The sequence below is a fragment of the Galeopterus variegatus genome, unplaced genomic scaffold, assembly GCF_000696425.1.
Source record: "Galeopterus variegatus unplaced genomic scaffold, G_variegatus-3.0.2 Scaffold5817, whole genome shotgun sequence".
Lineage (NCBI taxonomy): Eukaryota > Metazoa > Chordata > Mammalia > Dermoptera > Cynocephalidae > Galeopterus > Galeopterus variegatus.
This window is the reverse complement of record NW_007731928.1, coordinates 61537-76473: the sequence shown is the minus strand read 5'-3', so window position 1 is coordinate 76473 and position 14937 is coordinate 61537. Positions and strand designations below refer to the sequence as shown.

The 14937-nt window shown below is 54.3% G+C and overlaps 1 protein-coding gene across 1 annotated transcript in view; it reads left to right on the top strand.

Moving 5' to 3' along the window:
- The window catches only part of LOC103605446 (cadherin-23-like), a 132153-nt gene that overhangs the window by 65199 nt on the left and 52017 nt on the right, over window positions 1–14937 (top strand). Inside the window, exons 7-10 of the mRNA XM_008590039.1 lie at window positions 5790–5862; window positions 8114–8230; window positions 12389–12501; window positions 13712–13819. Of these exons, the coding sequence (XP_008588261.1) occupies window positions 5790–5862; window positions 8114–8230; window positions 12389–12501; window positions 13712–13819 (411 nt within the window). The remainder of the gene's footprint in view (window positions 1–5789; window positions 5863–8113; window positions 8231–12388; window positions 12502–13711; window positions 13820–14937) is intronic.

Genomic DNA, 14937 nt, shown 5'->3' with positions numbered 1-14937 from the left:
CACTAATGGAGAGAGTCCAGGCATGTGCAATAGTGAGGTATCTATCTTAGCTCCCTGCAAATCCTGCCTCTCGGCCTATGTCTGCCTTTGGCACTCGGGTTCTTCACCCACCTCCAGAGTTCTGCTGAAGGTAAGGTCTGTAGCACAATAACCCTGAGTATCTCCCCAAGGGGAGAAACGGTGCCTAGCAGACCCCCGAACAGGCATGAAGAGCCCATAGGGTGAAGGGAGGAGGGGAGCAGAGAAGAGGGGGAGAAAGGTCAGAAGAGGGGGAGAAAGGTGAGGAGAGAAACACACAGGGCCAGAGGAGGCTGAGGAGGGTACTGCCATCTGCACCCCACTGCCTGCCCTTCCTGGCACCTCCAATGCTGAGCAATAACTGGGGAACTTTGTGCTTACCTGGAGGAAGGGGTAGTAACAGGGACAGGGCTAGAGAGCCCCAGGCATGACCCTGTCCTCCCAGCAGCTTCCAGATGAGGGGGTGACACAGACAGACAAGCAGCCTATAGTGCCTGCTAGAAAAGAGCCTGGGCTGTGGATTCAGCCAAACCTGGGCTCATATCCCAGCTCTGTTAAGTTGCGAGCTGTGTGACCTTGGGCAAGTAACTGAACCTTCCTGAGCTTGGTTTCTTCATCTGTGAAGTGGGGCTTACATTACCAACAAAATAGTTACCACCTGGTGGGCTGAGTGCAGTGCCAGGTGCATATCAGGCACTCAGTAAACCTAAGTCAAGACCAGGGGGCTCCAGGTGTTCAGAGGCAGGAGGGGAAAACAAGGCAGAGCTGGCCTGGGCCATGCCAGCCACACCATCTCTACCCAGAAGTCTGGGCATGTAAAGTCTGCTTACAGGGGACTCTGTTCCTGTCATTTCAGTGATCAGTGTGAGCCATCCCCTGGATTACGAACAGGTTTCCAACGGGCTGATTTATCTGACGGTCATGGCCAAGGACGCTGGCAACCCCCCTCTCAATAGCACTGTCCCCATCACCATCGAGGTGTTTGTAAGTACCCAGGAGTGCTGGCCTTGCCCTCTGGGGCAAGGGGTGATCAGTGCTTCCAGAGCAGACCTTGCATGAACCCAGTGGCATAGGACTGCATCTCCCACATCCCTGGCTGTCCTCACAGCTCGGGGAATTACCTGGCAGACTGTCCCAAAGCCTGCCCTAGCAAACCTCTGCCATTTCTGCAGCAACTAAGCTGCCTCCCAGCTTGGCCAGGGAAGGCCCAGGGCCCTGTAAGTCAAGAAGAAACAGATCGTCCTGCTCTGACTTCATTTGGTGGCCTTGGCACACCCTCTATGGGGAAACGAGAGTCGGGAGACAAACAAGGAGTCAGTGGCATGGGATTCCCTCATTGATGGCCACATTCTGTGAAGTTCAACGGAATTACTGGAAGGTCATCTTCTCTCTTCTGTCTCTCTCCCTCTGTCCCCCTCTACTTTTTTTTTTCTTCCTTTTCCACTCCTCTGAAGATCTAAAGGGGCCTGAAACCAAACCACAGCTTGTCTGACATGAATATCAAACACACCTTAGAGCCTTCTGTGTCTGAAATTATCAGTCGCTAGATCCATCTCCTTACTGGTTCATTTGCCCTGAGCTGTGCCCCCAGAGACCCCGGGGATGCAGAGTGCGGCGTGACAGCAGGACCAATGGACCTCTCGCCGCTGAGGCCACACACACACAGACCTGAGCGTGACATGCCTCCTCCCTCCGTCTGCAGGAGAGGGGTGTGCACGTGTTGATTCAAGAGTTAGTGCATTACCGGCTCAGGAGGATTAGATCAGATTGTCAGGTTAGCAGATATGCTGTGATTTGACATCAGCTCAGGAAAATCTCACCCCAGAGCATGGGGATGGCCTTCCTGTCACAGCCAGCTGCGCCTACAGCCTCTGGTGCTGCCCCACACGTGGCTTTAATAAGCCTTGTCCTCTCAACCCCAGGCTAAAGCCCCAGGGCCAGCCCCCAAGTGAAATGTCTTTGGCCAGTTGCTTGCTGAACAGGATGGAGCTGGAAGTGGTGGGAAGGGGGATGCCTGAGGGAAGCCCTCCAGGTGAGCACGTGGGAGTAGGATTGAGGAATGGCAGGAGGGTGAGGCCGTGCAGAGCCAGGGCAGCAAGGGAAAGGCAGAGAGGTGGGGGCTGCTTCTAGAATCCTCGTGTCTGGCACCTCAGGCTCAGGGAGAGGCCAGGGAAGAAGAGCAGAGGAGAGGAGACCCACAGAAGCCTAAAAACTTGCCTGTCTTGAACCCACAACCTCCTACCTTGAAACGCCGAGGGCGACACCAAAGAGCTAGAATGCATTCCCTGCCAATCACATCATGTCCTGGTATTCTTCACCACGTGGCCCAACCCTGACTGCATCTCCCAAACCTGACCTTAGCTTCCCAGTCTTGACCACAGCCCCCAAACCTCCCTAACCCTGGCCAGACTCACTACCCTGACCACCCCACCCATCACTTTCACCCAGCCAGTCTCCCACTCTGCTCAGGCAGGCAGTGACCTCTGCCTGTGTGCAAGGTCCGTGGCAGGATGTGCAAGTGCGTATGAAGCCTGCTCCACACCCAAGGAAACACTGAGTGGAAAGAGGCACGTTGCTCTGGAGGCACGTGGGTTTGAAACTCTCCTCTGCTACCCTCTAGCTGTGTGACCTGGGCTTCTCACCCTCTCTGAACTTCAGTTTCCCTATCTGCAAAGTGGGGATAATCATGGGACCTGCTTCATGATATTGTCAGGATAAAATGAGATTGTGCAGGTGGCATCTGGCACCTGGCACCCACTGTGTGGTCATCACCACAGCTGATGTGACAGCTGTGCACAACACCAGCAGCATCCACGCTCCGGCCTGGCTCCAGTGTGCGTTGGGAGTTCCAGAGAGTAGGCCGGTACAGGGAGGGACCCCACTAGGCTATGGGGGATCAGACAAAGGAGGGGAGAAGAGTAGGGGAGGTTTAGGAGAATAAGTTGAAGTGGCCTATACCAGCCCAGGGCCAAATGGAAAGTAAAACTTGTTGGGTTCCGGCAAAGTGCCAGGTCCTTTCACCTTACCCAATCCCTTTCGACCCCATTTTACAGATGAGGAAGCTGAGGCTCAGGGAGGGAGTATAGCTGGCTATGGTCACTGGTGTCTTCCTCACTTATGGCTAGTAAGTGGCAGAGCTGGGATTTGAACCCTGCCTTGGGTGACTCCCGGTTGAACTTCTTCCCTGAACACCCATAGGCCTGGAGCCTTGGTGTAGGGATCCAGTATATTGAAATTCCTGGGAAATTTGTAATGGCTCCACTCCTGTTGGACCACTGTGGCTCCACACCAGGGCACACCCTGTCTTGCCCAGCGGGGAGCGAGGTGGGTTCCTGCCCCCACCCACCTGCACACATGGAGACTCGCTCTGGTATGAGGGAGGGACGCTGCTGGCCACTCTTTTATTTGCAGTGGGTAAAAGCTCAGTTCAATCCCTTGGCCTTTGTCCTCCTCTTTGCTCTGGCCTTTGAGGGGCTGAGACAAAAAGAGAAGAGGCCTTGCTTGGCTCCCTCCCTTAACTGAGCCACGGCTGGGAAGTGTCCAGTGTGACTGAGACCAGTACTTCTTGAAGTTCCTGTGCACCCACATTACCTGGGCTCTTATTAAAATGCAGATTCTTGTTCAGTGGGTCTGAGGTTGGGCTGAGATCCTGCGTTTCTGACATGTTCCCGGGTGATGCTGATGCTGCTGGTCAGGGGACCACACACAAGGTCTTCGAAGATCTGTCCTCATGACAGTTTGAAACCCAGGGACTGCCCCAAACCCCAGAACCTTCCCAACCTGTGGCTCAGTTGAGAAAGGGAGCCAAGGAGAGCCCCTTCTCTTTTGGTCACATTCCTGCCAAGGCCAACCTGTCCCCTGGCAGCAGGAGGGTCTGGCAACAAAGGCACGTGCCACCTGGGCTGTGAGTGAACATTGTCTCTCGAGCAGGGTTTTGGATGCATAGTCACTTGCGTCTAAAGACCACACTTGAAAAGGTCACCGCCTTTGGGTTGGTTTTGCACGTGGGTAGTTTTTAAGTAGCTGTCACTTGGCTAGGCTGCCGCTTCCCTCCACTGAAAGGATTTTCTCTCCACTGGAAAAAAAAAAATAACAGAGACGAAATAGTTGACGGCAGCACTGACTACACAGGTTGGGGGTGGGAAGAGGCAGATCAGAATGACAGGGCTCCAGGAGGAGGGGGCAAGAGGAGCCAGGCGATTCCTTTTCATCCGCTGCTTGTTGGTTTTTAATAAAGAAGTCAAACTCGGTTTGTAGATTTCCCATTAGGGGACAATAAGCTTTTGTAGAGGGAGCCGCTGAGTTAGAACTAATAGCGAATGCAGCGCCAGGATCCGGGGAAATATCACCGCTAATAAGTTTCTGCCTCATGCTCTGTCACTGACATTCTCGGTGCCGTTCCGTGCAGCCAAGCAGAAGCTTAAATGTGTATGTACATGGGGCACTCCTGCCCGTGCCAGGGGCCAGGGAGGTGCCCGTGAATGCCGTGGGGGCATGGGACATCAGGGAGTCCTGAGACTGCCAGTTATCTGTAGAGGGCAGGAGGTCAGCTTGAGCCAGGGTGCAGTCTAGAGCCAGAGGACAGATTTGAGAAGAGGAGCACTCCCTTCTGGGTGCCCCCAGTCCCAAAAGGCTGGGATTCTCTAAAGTCCCAAGGGCTGGACAGCCAGCTAACATATCCCTGTCTCTTTCATGGTTGCTCTGCCAAAAGCGACTCTAGCAAAAAAGGGGCTTCGTGCAGGATCCTCCCCATCAAAGAGCTCCCAGTTACAGGAGAAAAGAGGCCCTCGGAGCATGAACCACAGGAGACTGTGGCGTGAAGACTGCCCAAAGGGGATGTGGCATGGCCTGACTCCTGGGCTCTTGGAGAAAGGGGAGAAGGCTCGGAGCCAAGTGGTCAGGGAGACTTCCTCAAAGAGGAGAGCAGGGAGGGATTCTCGTTGAGTGATTGCAAAAGTGGTGAGTGAGGAGGAGAGTCTGAAAGGGCAGGAAGGCCTCCTCTGATTGAGAAGGGGGGTGGGCACGGAGGAGCAGCGGAGCCAGCAGGAGGCAGAGGCTGCACCTGGGCTCCTGTGCCCCCGAGACCGGGACAACCCACGCTGCCCAGTCCAGCCCCTCGGCCAAGCACCATCCCGTGGCCTGCTGAAGGCTGGTCCAGAGGGGGATTGCTCCAGAACTGGCAGGTGGAGGGCTCTGGGCCAGGGTTTGCCCAGGGGCTGGAGGAGCCATCGTTTGTGTACATGAGGAAGGTCCAGCTGCTCCTGCCCACAGCCAGCCCAGGGCAGCGTTCAGGCTCTGGCAACCACCTGACCCAGCCTGCCACTGCACACTCAGTATCTTTATGGTTGGGGTGTGCTCGTCTCCCTTCTTTCTAGAGCATTCCACCATCAATCATCTTGGCTGAGCTAGGAGGGAAGGTCTGAGTGGGTCTCCCCAGGGTGGGGACTGATGAGCTGAGGGTGGGAGAACTAGAATAAGCTGAGAGCTCAGCTGGAAGACCCGGGACAGCCATGGGGGCTGGGAGTCATAGGCACCCCACCTGCTGCCTTCATTCTCCATCTCCCTGTCCCTCACTGTCCCTTCCTGACCCTCACATGCTTCCCCAAGGCCTGTCGTAACTCCTTGAACCATAACCTGCCAGAGGGACAACTGGCCCCCTCGTTACACTCAGTGCCAATTGTGCCCAGCCTGCCCCTTATGTGCCCACCTTAGACAGCTGACCAGCCCCGACTTCTTCTCTGGCTCCTGCAACCTGTCTGTTTTCCTTCCAGGATGAGAACGACAACCCTCCCACCTTCAGCAAGCCTGCCTACTTCGTCTCTGTGGTGGAGAACATCATGACAGGTGTGGGCCCAGTCAGGGAGGGGACAGGGGCATGGGGACAGGCAGCCAGCAGTCACGGGCACCTACGGTGTGCAGGTCCTGGCTTTCCACCCAATTCAGAGAGGTCCATGGCCTTCTCTATGTTTCCCAGGCCAAGCATCCTGTGACAAGTCAGGGGAGCCTTTGGAGATGTCTGGTTATCTGCCAGACAGCAACTATTTAAAGAGCACCTACTATGTGCAGACACTCTGCTCAGCACCTGGTTCCTACTCACCTGCAGCTACAGTCTAGCAGGGAAGAGAATAATGACCCATGATTAATTAAGCAATCTTGATTAAACAATCTAGAGTGTGCAGAGAATTCTGAGACTACAGTGTTGGGAGGCAGGTCCCAGAGACTATGATTTCAGAGGGGGTGGCCTTGAAAGACTGCATATCTTTCTACATGAGGATGAGAATGGGAGGCTCATCACTGGGCCAGGCCTCAGGGGCCAGGGCCCCGCTTGCATACCCAGGACTACCAGCTCCACACTCAAGCTCTACACCTGCTCTGTCCTCAGGGCAGGCTGGCAGCCTCACCCTTACACCCAGAGTGGACTATTCCAGGGGGGAAGACATGCATGTTAGGAATGGCTGGAGCAGCTGGAAGAGTCAGGGGACAGCTAGAGTCAGGGATAGCTGGAGTCAAGGTTTGGCTGGAGTCGGGGGACGACTTGAGTCGGGGGATGGCTGCAGTCAGGGACATCTGTAGTCAGGAGATAGATGGAGTCAGGGGCAGCTGGAGTCAGGGGACAGTTGGGGTTGGGAGACAACAGGAGTCAGGGGATGGCTCGAGTCAGGGACAGCTGGAGACAGGGATAGCTAGAGTCAGATTACAGCTAGAATCAGGGGACAGCTGGAGTCAGGGACAACTGGAATTAGGGATCAGCTGTAGTGCAGTGATAGCTGGGGTAAGGGATGGCCCTCCCTGGCACTGTGGGGCCTTCTAAAGAGAGCCTCTGGGTACCTCTGTGGTGTCTGATGATGAGCTGGGTGAGTGCCGGGCTGTATCCAGCGCAGCCCTACCTGTCCCACCCAGTCAGGCATCCCCTGGAGAGTGTCACTGCTAAAGAGCCCCCAGCGATCCCCATCATCCCCAGGCACTGTGCCAAAGAATGGCCTTTGCTGTGGCCCTTGATTCTCCTCCAAGTTGGGTATGCTTAGAAAAGGGGCAGTTAGGGCTCATGTACCTGTTCTCCTGCTCAGGGCAGGACTGAGGGTCAGATTAGAGGTCCCACAGCTACTTGGAAGGGGCTACATGACCTTCCTACCCCTGCCCCCCAGGGACTATTGGTTGAGCCACGTGGTAGTATCCAGCAGTTCTGCAGCTCAGGTGCGAACTCGCCATGGGCCTGCACCCTGCCTGCTTCGTGCTCGGGACCCTCACTAGCAGTCCCCCTCTTCCGGAGCCATTGTCAGTCCCATTTGCAGAGGAGGATGCTGAGACTCAGACCATCAAAGGCAGTGGCCAGGGTCCCGCGGACCCCAGCCCAGGTGTGAAGGCTCTAGGAACCTGCACACTGAACTTGCATGCCAAGCTGCGGGAGCTGGCAACAGGTGGCAGGAAAGGCCAAGCTAAAAGCCCTGGTGGGTGCAGCCTCTGGACAAGCCACTGTCAGGGTGTGGCCAGGGCAGCTGGAAAAGCTGATCCCCCGACCCGGGATTTCATGGAGATGGAAATGAAAGTGAAGGCTTTAACTGGACATTAGGGAGAAAATAAAAACCCTTATAAATTCCCCTTGTGAACAAGATAAAACCAGACCAAAATTGGATACAATAAATGTAGAATAATTTAACAGGGAGCTTCATTTCTTTTGACCCAAAGTAAAAGCTGGTCAATCTGAGTGTATTTAATACGGTGGCCAGCCAGGCAGGGGCGGGGACAGGCAGTGGTGTCCTCTGAGCTTGGGCTGGTGTACGGGAGCGGAGCAGGCGGGGTGGGGGCGGGATGGTATGGGAGACAGGAGAGAAAGAGAGGCAGGGAGGGCCCCAATCCATCCTGGCTCCAGGCCTCACCCTCCCATGGAGCCTTGTCCCTGCTCAGCCCTGGGATCTGGGCCACAAGAGCAGGTGGGGCAGCCCCGCAGGAAGGCTTCCTGCCTCCTGGAGAGCTGGTCGCGGAGAGGTTCCTGCAGGACTATCGGTGGGTGCAGGTCCTGCTCCCAGGGCCTGGGGCTCTGAGCCCAGGGTGAGCAGAGCCTCCTCCCTCCACCCCACCCCCCATCTCCTGGAAGGAGCCACAGTGCTGTTCCTGAATGCCACGGACCTGGACCGCTCCCGGGAATATGGCCAGGAGTCCATCATCTACTCCTTGGAGGGCTCCTTGCAGTTTCGGATCAATGCCCGCTCAGGTGCGTTTCCCCTGCCCCTCACCCCCCGCCGCCGTGGGAGCCCTGGTTCTCTGCACCCTCAGGCTGACTCTCCCCACCCAGCCCTGGGCCGGGGTCTCCCCCCTTCAGTTTTGAGCAAGCCAGCTTTTTTTAAATTTTTTTTTTTTAAAGATGACCGGTAAGGGGATCTTAACCCTTGACTTGGTGTTGTCAGCACCACGCTCAGCAAGTGAGCAAACTGGCCATCCCTATATGGGATCCGAACCTGTGGCCTTAGTGTTATCAGCACCGCACTCTACCAAGTGAGCCACGGGCCGGCCTGAGCAAGCCAGCTTTGAACACTGGGTTTTATCCCTGAAATATTAATTTGAGTGGGATTACTGATATTACCAAAAAAAAAAAAAAATCACAACATGAATTTACCCACTAGAGGATGTCTTTCAAGGGTGAAGAGTCCTACTGTGTTTAAAATGTGTTCCATTTTACCAACAGCTGGTTAACACGCCACTCTTCAGGGACACCTTTATTCAAGCCTATATGTCCCCCTCCCTCAGCTGCTGATCTCATTCTTGAATCTTGACTCCTCACACAGTTGTGTGCCTCAGCTTCCCCACCTGCAAAATGAGGGTGATCGTACTGTGGCTGTCGTGTGGATTAAATGTGTTATTACAGGGAACATACTTAGAATAATCCCTGGCACATAGTAAGTGCTGAAAAAGAAATTGCTATTGTTACTCTCTTTTATTTATTCTCCTGCGGGCCCCTCCCCCGGCTTCCTGCTCAGCCCGTGTGACTCTCTTCTTTTTCTTCATCTCTCCATGTGCCTCTGTCCAGCTTTCTCTCTTGAAGCTGGGAAGAAATGGGGCCAGAAAGAAGCAACAAGAGATCCCAGGCTTTCAACCAGACCTGAGAGGGAATCTGGGGCCCCAGAACATTCATTCATAGGTTCATTCAGAAATCAGTGGGGTCTGCTCCGAGTCAGGTGCTGTGCTAGGTGCTGGGGTACAGGAGGGAGTAAGACATGGCGCTGCCCTCACGGAGTTCCATGTCAGCTTAGTGGACATGCAAGGCACGTCACTTCTGAGTACCCATTTCTGGATGAGTTAGGGGAGCCCTAGATTACTAACCAGGAAAACCCTGAAATCTCAGGGGCTTAAGACAACAGAAATTCTAACTCGCACAGCATTCCAGTGCAGATGTTCAGTGGACAGCCTTCCACATGACAAGTCTGGGGCCCAGGCCCCTTCCATGTAGTGGCTCCAGGGTCACTGCAGAAGGGAAGAGAGCATGGAGTATTGTGCCAGGAGGAGTTTGTGGGCCAGGCCTGGAAGTGACGTGACCACTCCTGCCCACATCCCATTGGCCAGACCAGGCAATGGCCCGCCTAGAGCAAGGAAGGCAGGGAATGTGGTCCCTGCCCGGCGGCCACTTCCCAGCAATAATTCCACGCAGGGAAGAGAGCAGGAATCTTTGGGGGACCCTGGCCATCCCATGCCACAGGTAGTCGGTTACCCAGCAGGGCATTAGGCCTTCCTGTTATCTGTCATGACTTCCGGGTGGAAGTAGGCCTTCAATGCCTCTTTCAACCCCTTTTCCTGGAAGCTTGGGGAGCAGATGGCTGGTGCTGATGTGTGCAAAGGCTGAAGAGAGGGGATCCAGGGCCATCCTGAGCCTCTCCTTCCAGCTCTGAAAAAACAGGGCCTTCCTCCCCGTTGTCAGGAGCATCCACCCTCAGCGAGCCCACATTTCCAGGGGGCTCAGAGTCACATCGTTAATTAATAATAACCAAATGCACAGCACTGTCCTAAGTACTCTGACCAGCATCGTCTCATTGTACTCTCCTCACCACTCTGAGACAACCACTAGCATTATCCCCATTTTCCAGATGAGGAAACTGAGGCATAGGAGAGATTAAGGAATTTGACTGAGAACTTGCAGAGCCTGGACTTCTGACTCGAGCCCAAGTGTTAAACACAGCATTATATGAGGCTACATTGGAGCCACATCCTGCCACCCAAATGCAGTGCCAGCTCACTGCCCTTTCAGCAACACCCCCACCACCCCGTCTCCCCAGGCAGGAATTCCAGCTCCCTCCAGGGCCTTTAATGATGACATGGACTTTTTCTTGCTGCCTTAACACGGCTCCTTGAGCTGCAAAGGTGTAAGCATTTTCCTCTGAGCTCCTTGGTCAAATTAGCCAGGACTGGTCCACAAAGGTGGCCTTAATTGGATCTAATTTCCCCGACTAAAGAGGCCATCTATCATGCTGACAAGTTCATGTTTAAAACTTTAGAGATTAATTTCTTCCTTGCCCTGCCAATTAATCGACACCACCCTGGCAGGGAGCATGGCTTGTCGGGCAGACCTTTGCCAGTCTTCTGTTCCTGGCCTTAGCTCCTTTGCTGCCCCTCACCCCAGCTCCCTGCTCAGCCCTGCACAGGCCAGAGGACAAAGCCAGAGTGCCAGAGACAGAAATGTCAGTGTGGAAGGGATCCTAGGGACCATCTGGCCCAGCTCCCTTGTTTTAGGGTGAAAGAAACCAAGCACAGAAAAGTTAAGCAACTTGCCCCAGGTCACACAGTGCAGGCGATGGGGATAAAAAGATAGCAGCACATGGTGCCTGCCCTCGGGGAACTCTCACAGTGCGCAGGAAGGAAATGATCATTTTTTTGAGTGTTGGGGGCTTCACCTGTAGAGGTTTCATCCTCACAAAACTCTGATTGGAAGGTATACCAATCTCCATTTTACAGATGGAAAACTGAGGCTCAGAGAAATCAAAAAAGTTTCCCAAGGCCAAGCATCTGACAAGGGCCATAATCAGAATTCAGATCTGGGTCTCACTGTCCTCAAAGTGTAGCTCTCTCCTGTAGCAGATAAGAAATGGTAAAGGATCTAATGGTGACATGCTGAGGTGACGTCTGCGTGTACTGGCTCGCACGTGCTCCCAAGAGCCAGTTATGTGCTCATTTGTGAACTGCACATTCGATGCCATCAAGTTGGTGGCTTAAAATGGGCTCTGGTGGGAGTATTCACACTATGGAAATTGGCAAATGCCCTTTGTTTTCTTTTGGGGAGCCACTTATCAAACATTTACCAGCGCACCGCTACCAGGGTGACATTCATATTTCAGTTACACTAAAATACAAAGAAATGCCAAAAACACACTGACAGTGTGGTTTATTTTAATAAATGTTTCTATTTAACAGGATACTTGTTTACACACTAAAAAAATTCACGGTGATGTGATTGTGTTATTCACAAGGCAATAGGAAATTATTTTAATTATTATTTAATTCTCAGTGCACTATAGTTGAACTGTCCAGTCGTGAGTCACACGTTGGAACACATGTGAAACACTGGGTGTTTTTCCTTCCTGTCACTGTATTTCTGTGACTTACATGAATACACAGTGCCTGGCACTGTCCTAAGATTTCCATGACATTAACTAAATTAATTCCACAACAGCCCTCTGAGGTAGGTCCTGCTATTGTTCCTTTTTGACCACATGAGGAAACTGAGGCACAGAGGATTTAAGTAACAAGTTCCATGTGATAAAGCCAGTAAGATGATGTCAAAAGTCTAAATGAGAGGTCCCTTCTGCCCTGCCGTCAAGCCCCTCCTCCCTGTAAGCAGCCCAGATTTTCCTACGTCTGCAAATACCTCCTCATCGTGGGGTTAGATTGCCCAGCTCTGGGGTGCCGGCTCCCGAGGCCTGGGTGTCCTCCCCTCTGCCTGTGTGAGCGCCATCTCAGCACCCCCAGCACACAGACATTCACACGCTGCCAGGTTGTTGCAGCTTGGTGACATCTCGTAAACACTCGCTCGCTCCTCCTTCCCTCACTCTCTGCCTGGCCCACACAAACTTCTGTCTGAGTGTTTTCTGTTGCTATAACAGAATACCACAGACTGGGTAATTTATAAAGAAGAGAAGTTTATTTAGCTCACAGTTCTGGAGGCTGGGAAGTCCAAGAGCAAGGTGCTGGCATCTGGAGGGACCTTCTTGCTGTGTCATCCCATGGCAGAAGGGCAAGAGAGCTGGGGGAGCTCGCTTTTATTACGAAGTCACTCCCATGATAGCAACATTAATCCACTTATGAGGACTAAGTTCCCAACACCCGAAGCTTTGGGGGACACATTTGAGCCACAGCACCCTCCCACTCACTGTCCTCCCTCTGGCAGGTGAGATCACCACCACGTCTCTGCTTGACCGAGAGACCAAGTCTGAATACATCCTCATCGTACGTGCGGTGGACGGGGGTGTGGGCCACAACCAGAAAACTGGCATCGCCACTGTGAGTGCCCCCCCAGCTTCCCCTTGCCCGCCAGGCTGGTGCTCCCCAGCTCAGCTTCAGGTTGCCCCCTCAGACCTCCGGGCACCATGTCCCAAGCTGAAATGAGGCTTGTGGGAGTGGAATGAGGAGGCAGTGACCAGGTCATCATCAGCTGAGGGCAGCCCTGGGCCACCACAGCTATGGGGAAGAAAAGCATTGCCACCTGGATGTGGGGGCCCGTGGGAAGAGCAAAATGAAATATTTTCTCCCTTGCCCACAAAATGCCAGCTGGACAGGTAGAAGGCATAAGCCCATAGGCCCCTCCCTGCCTTGGCACCTGCCAGGAAGAGCAGCTCAGAGCAGGAAGCAGGACCCTGGAGGGTCCCCTGGAGCTTGTCACCTCCCCACTCCAATCCTTGCGATACTGAGAAATGATGCCAGTGAAGGCCTAGAGCCCACATCCGAGCCCTGGTTATCCCACTAGTGTGCCTCCAAGAGCAGAAAGCCAGAGGAAGGAAATTTGGGGGCCCTGAATGAGCTCAGCTGCAGAAGAGAATAGGGAAAGTGAGAAGCAGAAAGACCTGCTGTGCGGGAGGGGCAGGAGGACCAGCTGACTGGTCACTCCAGCCACCTCTCCTCCTGGCTCCCCATTGCTTTCTTTGGCTTTCCCTTGGAACCCTTCTCCTGACCTCTCTCCATGGCCCTCACCCTACCTGCAGCAGCTGCCCCCATCCTTGCCCAGCCAAGGGGCTGGGGTTGGTACTGCTTGGCCCGGGACTTGGCAGAAAAATCCCCAATGCCCTACTCTGTCAAGGGAGGCCCATTCTAATAGGAATCAGAGCCCTGTAAATAATTTACCTGGTGGCAGGTGAGCCAGGAAATTGCTTGGCTCGTAGCTGAGACTGGGAAGCTCAAGGGATGCTATCAGATCGCCATCAGCCAAGACTAGGGCAGGTGGGAGAAGTTCCAGGTCACAGCAAGGATTCCAGGGCTCGCCTCATCTGTTCCTCTGCCTCCTGATGGGACAGCACCTAAACCCTCTCCTCCTGAAAGGACCTGGCTCCCCTCTGCCTTCGAAAGCCCAGACCCTTCCCAAGGCTCCCAAAATTGGTGGGGTTGGTGGAATTAATGCCAAGATGGCCTGTAACATCTGAGTTCCCCTGGTGGGCCCTGCCCTCACCCACCTTGGCCAGGTGCATCTCACAGCACCCCTTTGTGGCTTTACTCACAGGTAAACATCACTCTCCTGGACATCAACGACAACCACCCCACCTGGAAGGATGCTCCCTACTACATCAACCTGGTGGAGATGACGCCTCCAGACTCTGACGTGACCACGGTAGGTGGTGGGGGACAGCAGACCTGCCAGGCTGCCCCTCCCAGGAGTATGCTACTCCCACCGTGATCCCTACGGGCCTGCCAGCATGGGGCTGGTGGACTTTGTTTCCCCCCAAGCTAGCTCTTACAGCAGAGTTCTAGAAGCTCTCTTGAATGGTGGAAGGTAGTCAGAGGGCGAGGGAAAGCCCTCCCCCAGCCTCCAGTGTCAGCAGGCTCCAGGCTTTGTCAAAGGGAGCTTTGGGTAACCCAGGGACAGTGGTGGGGCAGCTAGAGTTGGTTCAGCTTGTAGCACACTTGCCACCCCTCAGGAGAGTCCCCACCTGCAAGCTGCAAAAGCTTCAGCTCCAACCCCAGCACCTTCCTTCACTGCTTCTGTCACTGCAGCCGTCAATCATCCCAGGAGAGCCCCCACAGGCTGGCCCCCAGCCCACCCCAGCAGGCGGTTTTGAAGTTCACTCCAGGGATTTCCTGGCACAGGACTTGCCAGGTCTGCACAGGCCCCTGTGTGTGCTGTGTGCATGTGCATCGAGGTGCTTGTGTGCAGGGATGTGACTCGGGCTGGGGAGGGGTGACATAGCTAAAGCCACAGTGCACCCAAAATGGAGACCAGTATCCTGGGGAAGCTGAGGAAAGCCAGGGTCAAGCACCCCACTTGGTCTGCAAGAGCAAAATGAAATATTTTCTCCCTTGCCCACAAAATGCCAGCTGGACAGGTAGAAGGCATAAGCCCCATAGGCCCCTCCCTGCCTTGGCACCTGCCAGGAAGAGCAGCTCAGAGCAGGAAGCAGGACCCTGGAGGGTCCCCTGGAGCTTGTCACCTCCCCACTCCAATCCTTGTGATACTGAGAAATGATGCCTGGGTTTTCACATGAGCTAGTAGGACCAGTGAAGGCCTAGAGCCCACATCTGAGCCCTGGTTATCCCACCAGTGTGCCTCAGAGAGCAGAAAGCCAGAGGAAGGAAATTTGGGGGCCCTGAATGAGCTCAGCTGCAGAAGAGAATAGGGAAGGTGAGAAGCAGAAAGACCTGCTGTGGGGGAGGGGGCAGGAGGACCAGCCGACTGGTCACTCCAGCCACCTCTCCTCCTGGCTCCCCATTGCTTTCTTTGGCTTTCCCTTG